Genomic DNA, 14,609 nt, shown 5'->3' with positions numbered 1-14,609 from the left:
GAAGGCTGCCAGTACCTCATACCATGGCACTGCAGGGTGTCCCTCACCCCACAAGGATGGTTGTCCACCTGCTAGAAACCTGTAGGACAGATGTCCCTCATAGCCGAAAGCATGTGCCTCACTGGGCCTCTAGGAGGATGAAGGCTCTGGTCTATGTGACCATGTACATAGGGAGCCATGCCTGAGGGAGGCCTCTGTGCAGGAGCTGCCTTTGCACCTAGAGCCAGGACTTCTCAGGTAGATTCTTCCATGCACTCAGTTCTGACTAATAGACAGAGAACAGCCTGTTAGCTTCTCCTCACCAAGGTGTCTATCCCTAATATAGGGAGAGGGCACCTGCCATAGCCACTGCCCTTCAGCCAGCGAGGGACTGCTCAGCCCATGCTGTGATACAAGTTGGATCTAGTTTGTGCTCTCTTAAGAGAAATCCAGAGGCTACCCACCAGGGACTCATCTCTTCCCAGCTCATCCAGCCCAGGGTCTTAAGGACAATCTTCTGAGCCAGTGTCTGAGTCACCTGTGTCCCTCCTTTAAAGACAGCCCTCAGGGAAGATGAGTCTAGTCCTGGACTAGAACCTCCAAAACCCTTTACCAAAACAAACCTTTCACTTAGCAAGTGAATTCCCAGGAACAGGATGACAGTGATGAGAAGCTGGGCAGCACGGTGAAGGGCAGGACTCACACAGGTTGCTCTGAAGCCAGCCAGCATGCTGTGGCCACAGGCCTGAAGGGGATGAGCAGAAGTTTGAAGTCATCAGGGGCAGGAAGGGAGGGAAGGTTTGGGGAACCTGGACAGCTGGGAATAGACCCTGTCCTCAAGGAGGTCCCAAGCAAAGCACCAGTCACTTTCCCTCCATCCCCCAATCTCTTCCAGGCCTCCCATCCCACCCCACATTCCAAACCCAAGAGAAGGCTGCAAAGTGGCCTCTTGCTGCTCTGGCTCTGGCAGTACAGCAGGCCAGTCTCTAGGGCAGAGGGTGGGAGGAGGGCAAAGTGCTGGCCCAGCCACAAAGGGCTGTGAAGGCATCTAGGACAGGCAGTCGTGTTGAATCTCAGTTTTGTCCCCAAAGCAACTGACCCAGAAGGCCATGCTTTGCTCTCCATGGTGACTGAATGGAGTTGCAGTGAAGCCAGAAAAACAGAACAACAAAACCAGGAGTGGCCATGAGCCAGGACAGCTCCAGGCTTCTGAGCAGGCACAGATTGGAATGAGCTGAAGTAGGAGGTTGACAGCAGGAGGCCATAGACAGAGCCTGTGACCTACCAGGTTCTCCTCAAATGAGGCTGAAGTCTTAGAGCAGGCTGGGTTCTGAATGGTGGGTAGATTGTACCAAAGATACCACCTCCATATCAACTCATAGCCTTGTTTGTCTTTCCCAGTTCTGGGGAGCAACAGTGACACTGGCTTACACAGCTCCTCCTCCGGCTACCCTTCTGGGTTTGCATCCAAGGCTCAAGCACATGTGACTCATGAAACTACACCTTCTGTCCGTGTGTGTGTGTGTGTGTGTGTGTGTGTGTGTGTGTGTGTGTGTGTGTGTGTAGGCAGCTGTACATGTAGGTGCACACACATATGCTTGCAGATGTAGAGGTCTACCTCAGATGGCATTTCCCAGGAACCATCCACCTGCTTGTGAGAGTCTCTCACCAGGACCTGGGACTCATCTATTAGGCTACACTGGTTGGACAGAGAGCCCTAAGAATCCTCTTGTTTCTGCCTTCTCAGAGCCAGGATTACAAGGACAGGCCACCATCCCTGGTTTTTTAACATGGGTGCTGGGAGCCAACTCAGGTCCTAATGCTTTTGTGGAAAACACTTTTCTGCCTGAGCCATGTCCCCAGCACCTAAATCCTCCTTTCCCCCAGCACTACATTCCAGCTAGAAATGAGCAGCTTTTGCAAAGCATGACACAGGCTCTGTGACCCATCCAGCAGTACAAGTTATTCAGGGTCTGAAGAGGTACTGCCTGAAAAGAATCATGGGCGGGAGAAAAGAAGGAGACCAAGTGAGCATCAGTTTTGTCAAGGTCTCATTTATTGAAGGAGCAGTAAGGCTTATATAGGAGTGTGGCAAGGAGGGAGAGGGGAGGGAGAGGGGAGGGAGGGAGGAGGGAGAGGGGAGCAAGCATGTAGCGGCCACTGGCGGTGGTGTTTTGTGCAAGTGGCTATCTAAAGAATGTCTGTTGCCTGAGAACATCCTATGTTTCTTGTTCTCAGAGCTGCTTATCTCTTCACAGAATAGAACAGCCAGTGGTGGCAGTTGCCAGGTGGCAAGTCCTTCAAGAGCCTGTAATTTTCCACTATTCTAGATGGCCCCTTAACTTATGGCTCCCAACAGCTCTGGACCTAATTGGTTAATGTAGAGAACACTACTCTTAAATGGGCTTAAAACTACCTTTTGAGGGACATGGGTGCTCCTGCTATCTTCTTCCTGGAAAATGACAATATTTTATTTGTTTTCTTGCTCTGAGGCTCAGAAGGATTAAAAACATCCCAAGGAGAGAAATATAAGCTTCACAAATCATCTTTGCAGCATGAGTATTAATAAACATACACACCGAGAGCTGGAGAGATGGCTCAGAGGTTAAGAGCACTGAGTGTTCTTCCAGAGGTCTGGAGTTCAATTCCCAGCAACCACATGGTGGCTCACAACCATCTGTAATGAGATCTGGTGCCCTCTTCTGAAATGCAGGCATGTATGCAGGCAGAACATTGTATAAATAAATAAATCTTAAAAAAATAAACTTATGCACTGGTTTCACAAGCAATGCAACAGTCCACAGTGGAGAGTGTGTTTAGTAACTGGCATTACTTGTAAGATTGCTGTGGGACAGCCTCATCTCTGCACTGGCATTAGGAGTGGTATAGGGCAGCTTCCCCATGTATAGGTAATAGGAATGCTATAGAGCAAGCTAACTTGTGCACTGGCATTGATAGTGCAAACAAATGCTCACACCAAAATCCACTAAGAGTCTGTGCCTTTTCTTCCTCTATTTCTTGACTCTGTGGGGAAGTTCAATAGCAGGATCCCACAGTGGAAGGAAAGAACCAATTCCCAACGTTGTTCTCTGACATGCACATGCCAGCTGTTGCTCCCTAACCACCCTCTCCCCAATAAAATTTCTTAAAAATAGGAGTCTGAGTGTGGTGGCTCTCAGCCATAATTCAGGAACCTCGAAATTTTGTTTTGTTTTTTTTCAAGACAGGGTTTCTCTGTGTAGCTTTGGAGCCTATCCTGGCACTCGCTCTGGAGACCAGGCTGGCCTTGAACTCACAGAGATCCGCCTGCCTCTGCCTCCTGAGTGCTGGATTAAAGGCGTGCGCCACCAACACCCTCGAAATTTTTGAGAGTCTTGGAAATGGTGGTGTTGTGTATTCATTGAGATCACTGAATCTAGGCATTGCTCAGATTTGAATTTTTTTTATTGAGGTCACTGAAACTAGGTATTCATCAGATCTGAATCTTGACTCTTGCTATAGCCCATAGAGTTTGAGAGATTTTCTTTTAACTCTGCACACAGCTGTGGAGAGATGCCTTTATAGTGGAGAGTCCAGGCTCCCCTCTACCAAGTGTCTAAAACTTGATTCACCCATAATGGGACCAGCAAACAGTATACGCCTTCCAATGAGAGGCAAAGGAGGAAGTGAGCACACTGTGTGCTGTGGTCCCAAGACATTTCCACTGATTGTACTCATGAGTAAACTGGTCCGAATAATTCTGAATCAACCAATTACATGGAGTCCTGAAAGACGGGGCTATCTTAAAAACAAACAAACAAAAAACCTCAACTACATTTTTTAAAGGGCAGTTCTAAGAGACATGGCAGCTGCAGGCAATGTAGACAGAAGTGCCATGAAGTGAGCATGTCATTTAAGAAAACCAAGCACCAGGGGCATATGCAGGCAGGTAAGTGGGAGAGCCCCAGAGAGCAAGCAGCAATCAGTATACAGTGGCGACCTTGTGTGAAAGGTGCAAGACATACCATCAGGCATTTTTGTCTCCGTTTTATTCTGTAGTTCTTTTGGGTGGGGGGGTGCAACAACATTTTTGAGACAGTCTCTTGCTACATAGCCCAGCCAGGCCTCAAACTCTCAATCCCTTGCTCAGGCTCCTCAGCTCTGGGATTACTGGTGTTCTCCACCATGCCTGCTTTGAAATTTATTTTGAAGTCAAGAAAGAGCAAATCTGTTTCCTTCCTCTAGCATCCTGGAGCTACAGTGAAGACTACACAGTGCACATAAAGTGCCTAGCACAAGCACAGAGCACAGGGAGCCTGAAGGAAAGGTTGATGAGGTGCCAGAGTCCTGGGGACTGTCACTTGTCAGCATGTGCTAGTGTCACACTTCACTGTTTTGTTTTTTTTTAACGATTTGTTTCTCTTTTTTATACTATTTTTTTCAAACCTTTATATAGTGAACATATATTAAGTTTATAACCAGGGAAGAAAAAAGTCAGTGTTTTCTTTAATGCTGAGATTTTCAGAGATTTCACGAAACCTCTTTTGTTGACATTCTACAAATGACATCTCCCGTGAAGACGGTTTATACATCTGTGAGGAGGAATGGTAATTTGAGGCTTGCTGATATATTTATGTGCTAATTGTTTTACACAAGCATTTATAGGTTAAATAATTTAACCATTTGGTTCATGATATGCAGTTACAAGTGATCAAACCCTCAAAAGGAGCCAGCCTGATGACCTATTCCTGTAACTCATGTGGTATAAGGTAAGCACAGAGTCTGGCAAGTTACAGTCCATGTCTACACATGGGCTCTGGTGCACAAAACCCCAGAATAATACACACAGAGAATAATAAATAAATGATAGACAGATAAATAAATGTAATTTAAAATATTTAAAGCAGGTGGCAATTCATCACTGATGCCAAAAGTTCTGTTAAAATATAGTTAAGAGCATAAGAAACTAAATTTTCTGAACATAGAAACCAAATTTGACCTGCTCTCAAGGCCATCCTTGGTTGCATAGTGGATTCGAGTTGAGCTTGTCTACCTCAATTTCTGTCTCAAAAACAAAACAACAAAAACTGTATTTGATTCCATTTTAAAACACACCTTTAGATATGAACTTCAAACCACATTCTACCAGTACTTTATAAGTTTAATATTTATTTTTAAAGACTTCTATGTTTTAGCTTTATGTATATGAGTGTTGTTTTGCCTACACTTACCATAGGTGTGCTTACTGTGCCCACAGAGGGCAAATGAGGGAACTGGATCCCCAGAACTGGAATTATGAACAGTTATGAGGCAGCATGTGTGTGCTGGGAGTGCAAGCCAGGTTGTCTGGAAGAGTGGTGGTTCACTTAACCATCTTTCCAGCCCTGTACGGATTATATACACTAGCGATTAACTCCAGGTTGCAGGTAATGCATAGGTGTCACATTAAGGAAAGAAATAAAAGCATTTCACCTGGAGTCATTTAAGCAAGATGGTGTCTGGATTTGAACTCTACATTCTGCCCTCCACGTCTTCTGTTGTGTGTCTCTGTTGCACAAGTCTGGATCTTTGCTGCCTGGAGGCTTTCTTGGGAATCTGTCCCTGTCTGTGTCTTCTGTCTATGTGTGTCTGTTGATTGTGTGTGTGTGTGTGTGCTGTATGAACTATATGTGTCTGTATGTCTGACCCTCACAAAGAACTTAACTCTCTGTATGAACAGCAAAGGAAGCACCGCGGAGGAAGGCATGGAATACTTTACACCACAGTGGTTCTCAACATGAGGGTTGCTCTCCGCCATCAGAAAACATGTTACTTCTGATGGTCTCAGGAACTCGAAATCACAAATTTACTTTATTGCTGCTTCATATCTATAATTTTACTACTGAGCAGTTTCTCAGTTCCTAAAATCACAGGAAATACGTGTTCTGCAATGGTAGCAACCTACAGGTTGGCCACGAACTCATCTTTTATTTTAAAGGCAGGTTAAACAAAAAGTTAAGTACACAGTAGAATGGCAGTCTTAATTATATATTAATTATATTATATATATATATATATATATTATATATATTATAATTATATTATATTATATATATTATTATATTATATATATAATATATATATACCTCATATATATATATGAGGTATATATATATATTATATACCTCAAGGTATATAATCAACTCTCTCTGTGAGGGCCAGCAAAAGTTCCATTCTTTTAGAAAGCAAGACATGTTTTCATATTACACAGCCCAAACTTAATGAATAATGTACAGAATGCTTGTACCTATCATTTCTTGTTATATCTTATACAAACCAGCACCTCCCTATTCTTTTCTATCTATAAATACCCCAAGTAATTTTTCCACATAATTTTGAAAATTGCATTCATATTTCTTAAAACTTCCCAAGTACAGAAGAGATTTTTAGGGGGTGAATCTGAATAAAATCTAGTGACAAACATGTATGAAAATGTCATAATATGATTATTGTGTATGCTAAATAAATAAGAGTCCAAAAATAAGTCCCTGGTTATTAATAAACAGCATCAGCATAATTCTCATCTATTGTTATGAAAATACAGATTTATAAATCCTTTGGGGTATGCGTGTGCAGTGTGTGTGTGCATATAAGTATATATATATGTGCAGACATGTGTACAGATGCCAGAGTTGGTAGTGTTTTCTCAAAACACTTCCCATTTCATATTTCAAGGTTGAATCTAGAGCTCACAATTCAGTTAGTCAGACCAGCCTTCTTGCTCTGGAACCCGGGACTCTGCCTCCCACACACTGGGATTACAGGCAGGCTGGCACTTCCACTCAGCTTGTTATTGGGTGCTGGGAGCTGGGGATCCAAGCCCCAGTGCTCATGCGCGTAGGGCAAGAGCCTTACCCACCACATCATCATCCCAGCCCAAAACATTTCTGATTTCTCAGGCACTTGCTGTTTCAGGAAGGATTTGTTTTTTTTAGAGAAACCTGATGACCTTTCATTTGAGATGTTAGGTATCATTTGTCCTAGCCCTCTTCAGTGTTACCAGAATTGAAGCGTTGCCTGCTGAGATATTTTTCAAAACCCCTGATATCAAAACAAAACAAGACACCAGTGTTTTCTGTGTCTGAAACAGCTCCTAATCTGCCTTCTTCCTCTTTTGTCAGATAGTAGTTTTCCCTTCAAATGGTTGAACACATTTTTAGACTTTTCGTCTTCATTTTCCTGGGTTATAGTGACGAAGTTCTTTGTTGGTAGCCCCATACGTCTGACACGGGTCAACAATCTACCAAAGAGAGTAGAAAGAATTACACAAGAGTGTGAATGAATGTGTTCTGTGTGAGGGTAACACTGACCCAGTTGTTTTACTTTTTCATGATTCTTATGGGCTAGTTTCAAAACATGACCTCAGCAGGCACTGTAATACACAGAATTATAAACTTTTAAAGCTGTGATGTGCTTTCTTTTTTTCTTAAATTAAATTAAAAACATCGTGATTGAAGGCAAAGACTGGGTGGCTACTAAGCATGAAGCCCCAGAGAGCAGTAGACACACCTTGTCGTCTCTTGCAGGCACAAGCCCAGTCTCCGGGCTCCCTCCTCCCGCCCCTGCTCCTGCCTCCAGGGGGCGCCGCGGAATGAGGAGCGGAGCCGAGCGGCGGCGCTGAGCCCACGCACCCTTTCGCGTGCTCCCCAGCCCTGGCTTGGAGGGAGTGCAGCAAACTGAGACAGGGAGATCCGTGTGCCATCACACAGGAAAACTGCCAACACGACAGGAAGAGCACTCCCTCCCGTCCGGCCCTGGGAGCGGAACTCACCTTCAGTCCCGGAAGATCGCCCCGCTGAGAAACAAGCCGGCCACTCCCGGACGCCTCCCGTTCCCTCCCAGGTAGAGCATCTCACTGGATAAAAGGATATCTCTTCCTTGTAAGGGTCCATGCTACATAAACTTGAAGTTGGTGTTCTGTCTCTCCCGTCCCTCCCACGTTCCTCTCTACATCCCACCCTTCCCGCCTCAGAATCCGTGTAAGGTGTCTTTCCTTTCTCCATAGGCTAATTAGCATATTCTTCACAAGCTGTTCCTTAGTCCTGCTCAGGGGAATCCCGATTTCTCTGCCTTTGGCCTGAGAAACTTCCTTCACGGCTGGCAGAGGCTAACTAACCTCTCCTAGAGTCCCTGGAAAAGCTCACTGCCTCTCACCAGCCCCCCCACCCCACCCACCACCCACATCCTCTGTTCTTTATTGCAGTTTTGAACTGAAGGCTTCAACCTGTCCCCAAAGCCCAAAATGCTCCTGAGAATTTTCCTCAATGTAAGACTCCACGGAGGCTGCTTCCCATCTTTCTCCTTAGAGCTCACTGAAGACCCAGGATAAATACCACAAAAGAGTCCCGATTACAGCATGACCCATGCTGTACCCATCATCCATACCTTTGTGCTGCCTAGCCCCATGTCCAAAGGCTCCCCAACACTGCCGTACATGACTCCTGAGCAGCTTCTAGGATGTCAGGCTTCACCCTACCTACCTGTATGTGTGTTTTCTCCTGAGAGCCCACCGGCCCTGCCTACGAGAGGCCCAAGCTAACTGCATCAGACAAGTGCTGGCTTACATCTGACCCTGTTCAGGAAGCCATGAGAAGAGACAACAGGGCCCTCTCACTGATCTGTAGGTTAGGACTGGGGCAAAGAGCATCCATCTCACAGGGGTAGCTTGCAAGAAAAGGGTGTCCCTTTGTGTCGCTCTTGCCTGGCTTGTTGAGGTACTTCTTCGGGCTAATCTGCATGAGGAGTATGATGTTTTGGTTTTAAAGAGCTGCCAAGCTCACGAAGCTGCCCACTGTGTGGGGCCTGGCATCTAGACAAACAACACTGCAGGGGCTGAAAAGGAAGCACCCAGCAAAGCACTTGCATTAACAGGGTGGCTGAGTGAAGGCATGATGGTTAGGAGGGCAGGAAGTCGGTTTGGACCATCAGGATCCATTATCCTAGGACCAACTACAGCTAGAGAGAAAGAGAAGCCCACTTTGTCATGAGCACACGCCTCTCCCAGCAGCTATGTGCCAACAACTAGACTGGGAGCCAGAAGTGGCAAAGTGTTCTAGGTAGAAAGATGCTATGTTATGAAGGGGAGCAAAAGATGAGGAGACCCCCCTCAATGGTGAGGGACTCTGGGCCAGGTGAACTCTGTGGGGATCACATTCCAGCCCTTGACCTTGGTTTATGATTGTTCAGGAGTCAGCCAATGGAGAGCCAGGCCAGATCTACTCCCTAGGAATTCATCAGGCCCTGGTTAAGTTCTGGATGTCATCGGAAGCTGAGGCCATCCTGGACACTCTTGGATCTGTGGTACCAAGTGAGAGGACAGAGAGGTGAGACTAGGGGGGGGGTCTCTGTGGGTCTGGAGTCCCACACTTTCCTGAGGACCCCCAGGTGGAGTGTTTTTGGTTTGGCCCTTTGCTTATCTGTAGACTGAATCTTTCCCATTGATTTGCTGAAACTTGTGTTGAGGACACAGGAGTTTTCAATGTCTGGACCCTGAAGAGGAAACAAAGATCTCAGAACAGTATATCTTTCCACTGGGCCACTGGGTGATGCTGACCTGATGCTTTCACACAGCAGAAGTGTCCTGCTTCCTTGTGGGTGTTGACAGAGGCACGCCCATGAGTAGAGTCTCCCTGGTTTCTGATAGGCTGGGAGGGGATTGGGAGACTGACATGGCTTCCTCTGTCTCCTGCAGGGCTCAGGGAAGCTGTGCCAGAAGGTCTCGTTGTCCCTTGTGATCACGTATTTGAGATCCAGAAGTCTCCCATGGCTCCTTATCACATCCGCCTGTACCAGGACAGCGACCACAAAAGGGTCCTGGATTTGTTCTCCAGGGGCATGGAGGAGAATGTCCCTGCTGCCTTCCGCCATATGCTGACAGTGCCCCAGACTCTCCTGTCCTTATTTGGGGTGCTTGGGACCATAGTCCTCGTGGGTGGCTCCTGGCTCCTGGCCACAGCGTGCAGCTGCCTTATAATCCTGTGCCTGTGGCTCCTTGTCTGGTTTTCTTGGAGAAAGTATGTGGCTACAAGTTTGCAAACAGACCTGGCTGACATCACAAAGTCTTATCTGAATGCACATGGCTCCTTCTGGGTGGCTGAGTCTGGGGGACAGGTGGTGGGCATAGTGGGGGGTCTGCCAGTCAAGGATCCCCCATTAGGGAGGAAGCAGCTGCAGCTCTTTCGCCTGTCTGTGTCCTCCCAGCATCGAGGACAGGGAATAGCGAAAGCACTGGTCAGAACTGTCCTCCAGTTTGCACGGGACCAGGGCTACAGCGATGTTGTCCTTGAGACTAGCATTGTGCAGTACAGCGCTTTGGCTCTCTACCAGGCCATGGGCTTCCAGAAGACAGATGAGTACTTCATCAGCACAATCACGAGGTTGATGGCTCTTTCTATCTTTCGTTTCACTTACTCTCTCCCTTTTGCTTGGGAACCGGGGATGTGATCTTTTTCTTTGTCTGTGAGACTTGAGTTCACTGCTGTAGGAACAAGCAAACCCTGCTCTTTTACAAATACCAGTCACAGGGGCTCATGCTTCATTTCTTTCAGATCCAGTCTTGCTGGTGGAGAGTGGTGGGTTGTAAGTGTCCCCTTTCATCTTTTTAGTGCTGAAATAGTATAGCACAGAAGCCACCCTGAGTCGGCACTGCACACATTGCATGCCTGACTCTGTAACTTTCAGTTGGGTAGTTCACCCACATAGAAGCCCTTTGCTATAACATTGAATAGTTCTAAAGTCACGTGTATTAGTGCCTGGGACCACAGACTTCACTCCTGTTTCTTCCATGCTAGATTTCTTGCACGTGAATGTCCAGGTTACAGTCCACCCTATTTGTAGATTCCCTCTCCTCTGAAGACTCAACCATTCACGCACCCTCTCCTCTATCCATATAAGCCATGTCTCTGTCCATGTCTCACCTCCTTTGCCTTGTGAGCTATGGATCCAGTTTCATACTCAACTGTGGGTCCCTCAGAATAGTGGTGTAAGGCAGGGAGGAGGTCCTGATCTTCAGCCACATCCCCTCTTAGGTCAGGCCTTCCTGGAGAGGTTCCAGGGTGTATAAGCAGACGGACAGAATATGGTGGGAGCCGCTGATGGTCCCCGTGATTTTAAAGTTTCGTCTAAAAGCAGTGCACTGTGTCACTGTGTCCTCTAGATTGAGACATATCCTAGAGAGAGAGGAGGCTACCATGACTCTGGAAGCTCTTAAAACCTAATAATGCCATGAGGCTCTCTTTAGGGGTTTACAAGCAGTAAAAGGTTGTTGGGGTGATGAGGGACTTCCAATGATGCCATTTGTAGAAATCATTTCCTGTGATGATGTGGGCACCTGTAAGAAACCCCAGTCAACTCCCTGATTCACCTTGGTAGTTGTGGTGGTTTGAACGGTTGCTAGGGAGTGGAACTATTTGAAAAGATTAGGAAGTGTGTCTTTGTTGGAGAAAGTGTGTTAGTGGGGGTGCACTTTGAGGTTTCAAAGTCTCATACAAGCTGAGAGTCTCTGTCTCTGCCTAAGGACCAGGATGTAGCACCCAGCTACTGCCCCAGCGCCAGGCATGTTGCCATGATTCCTGACATGATGATAATGGACTAAGTCTCTGAAACTGTAAACCAGACCCAATTAAATGCTTTCTAAGTTGCCTTGACTAAAACAGTAGCGTTGGGTGGGATTTCATTTCTTTATCTTTTTTGGTCTGTTATTGATGTTGTGGTCTGTGAAGAAACATATATCCCCAGGAAAAGTCTAGTGTAAGACACTTGGCACTAATAGGAACTAAGCAAAGGGGATTCTGAACGGAACAGCAGCATCACCCTGCAGTGAGTGATAGGGCATGCAACCCAGGCCAATCCAGCGGGATGTTGTCTGGCCTCCCCGTACCCACCATCGTCCACAGGCGAAATGACTGAGGTCATGCCATCTTGTCCCAACTTTATTTTATGTCTGCTTGGTCACTTCTCAGCTTCCCACCCTGCACCGGCCACCTTTGCCTCGGCAGTGCTTTAAGGAGTGTCCGTGACCTTGACCCTGGGCCTGGAAAAGGAAGCAGCTGTGACTACACTGCTCCAGGTCCCTCCCAGTACCCAGCCCCTCCTCAGTACTCATGTAATATGGTTTCATCTCTAACTGTAGGAAGCCGGTTCCTGCATTATCCATTACTATAATAGGTGCCGGAAGACACCAAGTTGTAAATTACTTCACAGGCGCTGGGTAATCTCCATTCCTTTGATCTCTGCCTATCCCGTGGCTCATTTTTGCCTGAGGAGCTGAAGCCATTCATAGGGTAACACGTCCCAGGCGGCTGGCCAGCCTTTATATAGGGATGGTTTTCTTGGTTCAATGTCTCCGTTCTGGTCTCCACTCTGGTAAGATGCATTAAAGCTTGTCTGCAGAAGGATCCGAGTGTCCTGCGTATGATTTCTTGCTGGCGAGAAATACAGAGCATGCGCGGGACATATGGTGCCGAAACCCGGGAACATATGAACATCTCCAGCACCGCGGAGACCCCTTGGCTACAGGGCGGATTCAGAACTGCAGGGTGGTAAATTCGGAGAGGTATGTTTTTTTTCTGGACTTTGGCTTAGGAATGTTGCTATTGTGGGAGGTTAATATAGAGGCTTCTATGCTTTTACTAGGAGCTATTTTGACTTTTCTCACTGTTGTAGCAATCTTAAAGAAGTCCAGAATTACATATCAGAAACCGAATGTGGTGAGAGATGGGGCGCGCCTAACAATAAAATATAAGAAAAAAGGACCTCCCGGGATGTCTACTGACAAGGGAGTGTGTACAGCAACGAATAAGAAAAAAGGACCTCCTGGAATGTCTACTGACAAGGGAGTGTGTAAAGCTTTAAATCTTGATAGCTCTAATGACTCTAAAAGCTCAAGAGATAAAGTTTTGGAAGGAACAGCTCAGCTGGATGAGGGAGAGACAGAGAAGGAGGGAGAGAGAATGGGGAATGGCCGGTCACACCCCGGTAAATTTAGGAGAGATAAAGACTCAAAACCTAGCCTCTGCCCTGCAACGAAACTGGAAGCCTTAGAGCTGAGCAGCTCAGACTCTGAGATTTTAGACTCTAACAAGGAAGCAGAGCTAGAGAAAGAAGCAACACGATACCACCCCGATAGATATCGGCTGCCAAAAATGCCAGCGGGTGTGCTTCCATCAGCACACCCACTATTTGGAACCGACTCCTTCTTACCATCAGAGGAGCGGAGAAAATTGCAGATGGCTTTCCCAGTCTTTGATAGGGGAAAAGGCCATGCCTGCTATTCAACACTTCTTAAAGGCCTGGAATGCCTGGGGCTTTAAAGCCTCATTAACATTGACGCTCGGGCCAAGCGTCTCACCTCAAAACCTAAAAGGCCAAAAGGAAATGGTAAAATGGAAAGATATCTTAACTGATCTTTGGAGAGGCCCGGATCCTATTCTCATAAGATCCAGGGGAGCGATATGTGTTTTTCCACAGGATGAAGAAAATCCTCTGTGGATCCCAGAAAGACTCACCCGAAGAGCCCCTTCAGACCTTCAAAAGTCGGAACTCCACCCTCCCCGCGGGAATTGAGAGCCGCTATTGTTATCCAGATTAACTCCTGCCCTTGGCGGACTTAAGGGGTGGGGGTGATTGTTTGATGCAGCCGTTTGCGGATTGCTGTTATTTTTGGCTGGTCTGTGAGAAAAGGGGTGGGGGTAATTGTTTGATGCAGCCGCTTGCGGATTGCTGTTACTTCTTTGGCTGGCATGTAAGCTCCAGGGCTCAAACCAAGAGACCGCCCAAGCGCTTATATTTTGGCTAACTAGCAATAGGCCGCCGGCCAGACAGCTCTTGCACACCCGGAGCTTAGGCTCACTGCACAGGGTAGAGTGTCTGGTCTAGGCAGCCCAAAGAGGGATGCTGAGCATAGGCATCGCACAGAGTTGCCTATTATGCAGGCTTCTCTGGGAGGTACGTTGACCTGCATAAGGGTTACCTGCACTGAGAATCCCTTTCCCAGAAAAACGGCAGAGGACAGGTCGAGAGTACTTCGGGTCAAGCTAACAGCCTGATGGTGACTCCCGTACACAGTCTTAATGTTTGATTTTGGGAAGGTTCAACCCCTGCCTCTATCCCTCAACATATGGGTGACCTATTTGCTTGTTATAATATAAAGCCTTTTCATTAATTAATAAAAAAAGGGGGATATGTAGGAAGCCGGTTCCTGCATTATCCATTACTATAATAGGTGCCGGAAGACACCAAGTTGTAAATTACTTCACAGGCGCTGGGTAATCTCCATTCCTTTGATCTCTGCCTATCCCGTGGCTCATTTTTGCCTGAGGAGCTGAAGCCATTCATAGGGTAACACGTCCCAGGCGGCTGGCCAGCCTTTATATAGGGATGGTTTTCTTGGTTCAATGTCTCCGTTCTGGTCTCCACTCTGGTAAGATGCATTAAAGCTTGTCTGCAGAAGGATCCGAGTGTCCTGCGTATGATTTCTTGCTGGCGAGAAATACAGAGCATGCGCGGGACATCTAACAACGATGTGACCCTGAGCTTGGGCACCAAGAGGCTTTTCAGAGGTGTGAGCTCACTCTTCTTGGTCTGGCTGTCAATGAAAAAGGGACTCAACACTT

General features: G+C 46.8%; 1 protein-coding gene across 1 annotated transcript; it reads left to right on the top strand.

The window, feature by feature from the left end:
- Positions 1-7,535: 7,535 nt before the first annotated feature.
- On the top strand, positions 7,536-12,275 carry LOC100771708 (N-acetyltransferase family 8 member 2-like). Its single transcript, XM_027428773.2, has 3 exons — positions 7,536-7,839; positions 9,184-9,320; positions 9,689-12,275. Exon 3 carries the CDS (start codon positions 9,760-9,762, stop codon positions 10,438-10,440), a length of 681 nt encoding a protein of 226 aa, XP_027284574.1. The 5' UTR covers positions 7,536-7,839; positions 9,184-9,320; positions 9,689-9,759; the 3' UTR covers positions 10,441-12,275.
- Positions 12,276-14,609: the final 2,334 nt, after the last annotated feature.

The sequence above is a fragment of the Cricetulus griseus genome, chromosome 8, assembly GCF_003668045.3.
Source record: "Cricetulus griseus strain 17A/GY chromosome 8, alternate assembly CriGri-PICRH-1.0, whole genome shotgun sequence".
Taxonomy (NCBI): domain Eukaryota; kingdom Metazoa; phylum Chordata; class Mammalia; order Rodentia; family Cricetidae; genus Cricetulus; species Cricetulus griseus.
This window is presented reverse-complemented; position numbering and strand designations above follow the sequence as displayed.

Bases quoted from the DNA above. Each gene is read 5' to 3' on its own strand.
- LOC100771708 (XM_027428773.2), top strand. From the start codon at position 9,760: ATGGCTCCTTATCACATCCGCCTGTACCAGGACAGCGACCACAAAAGG.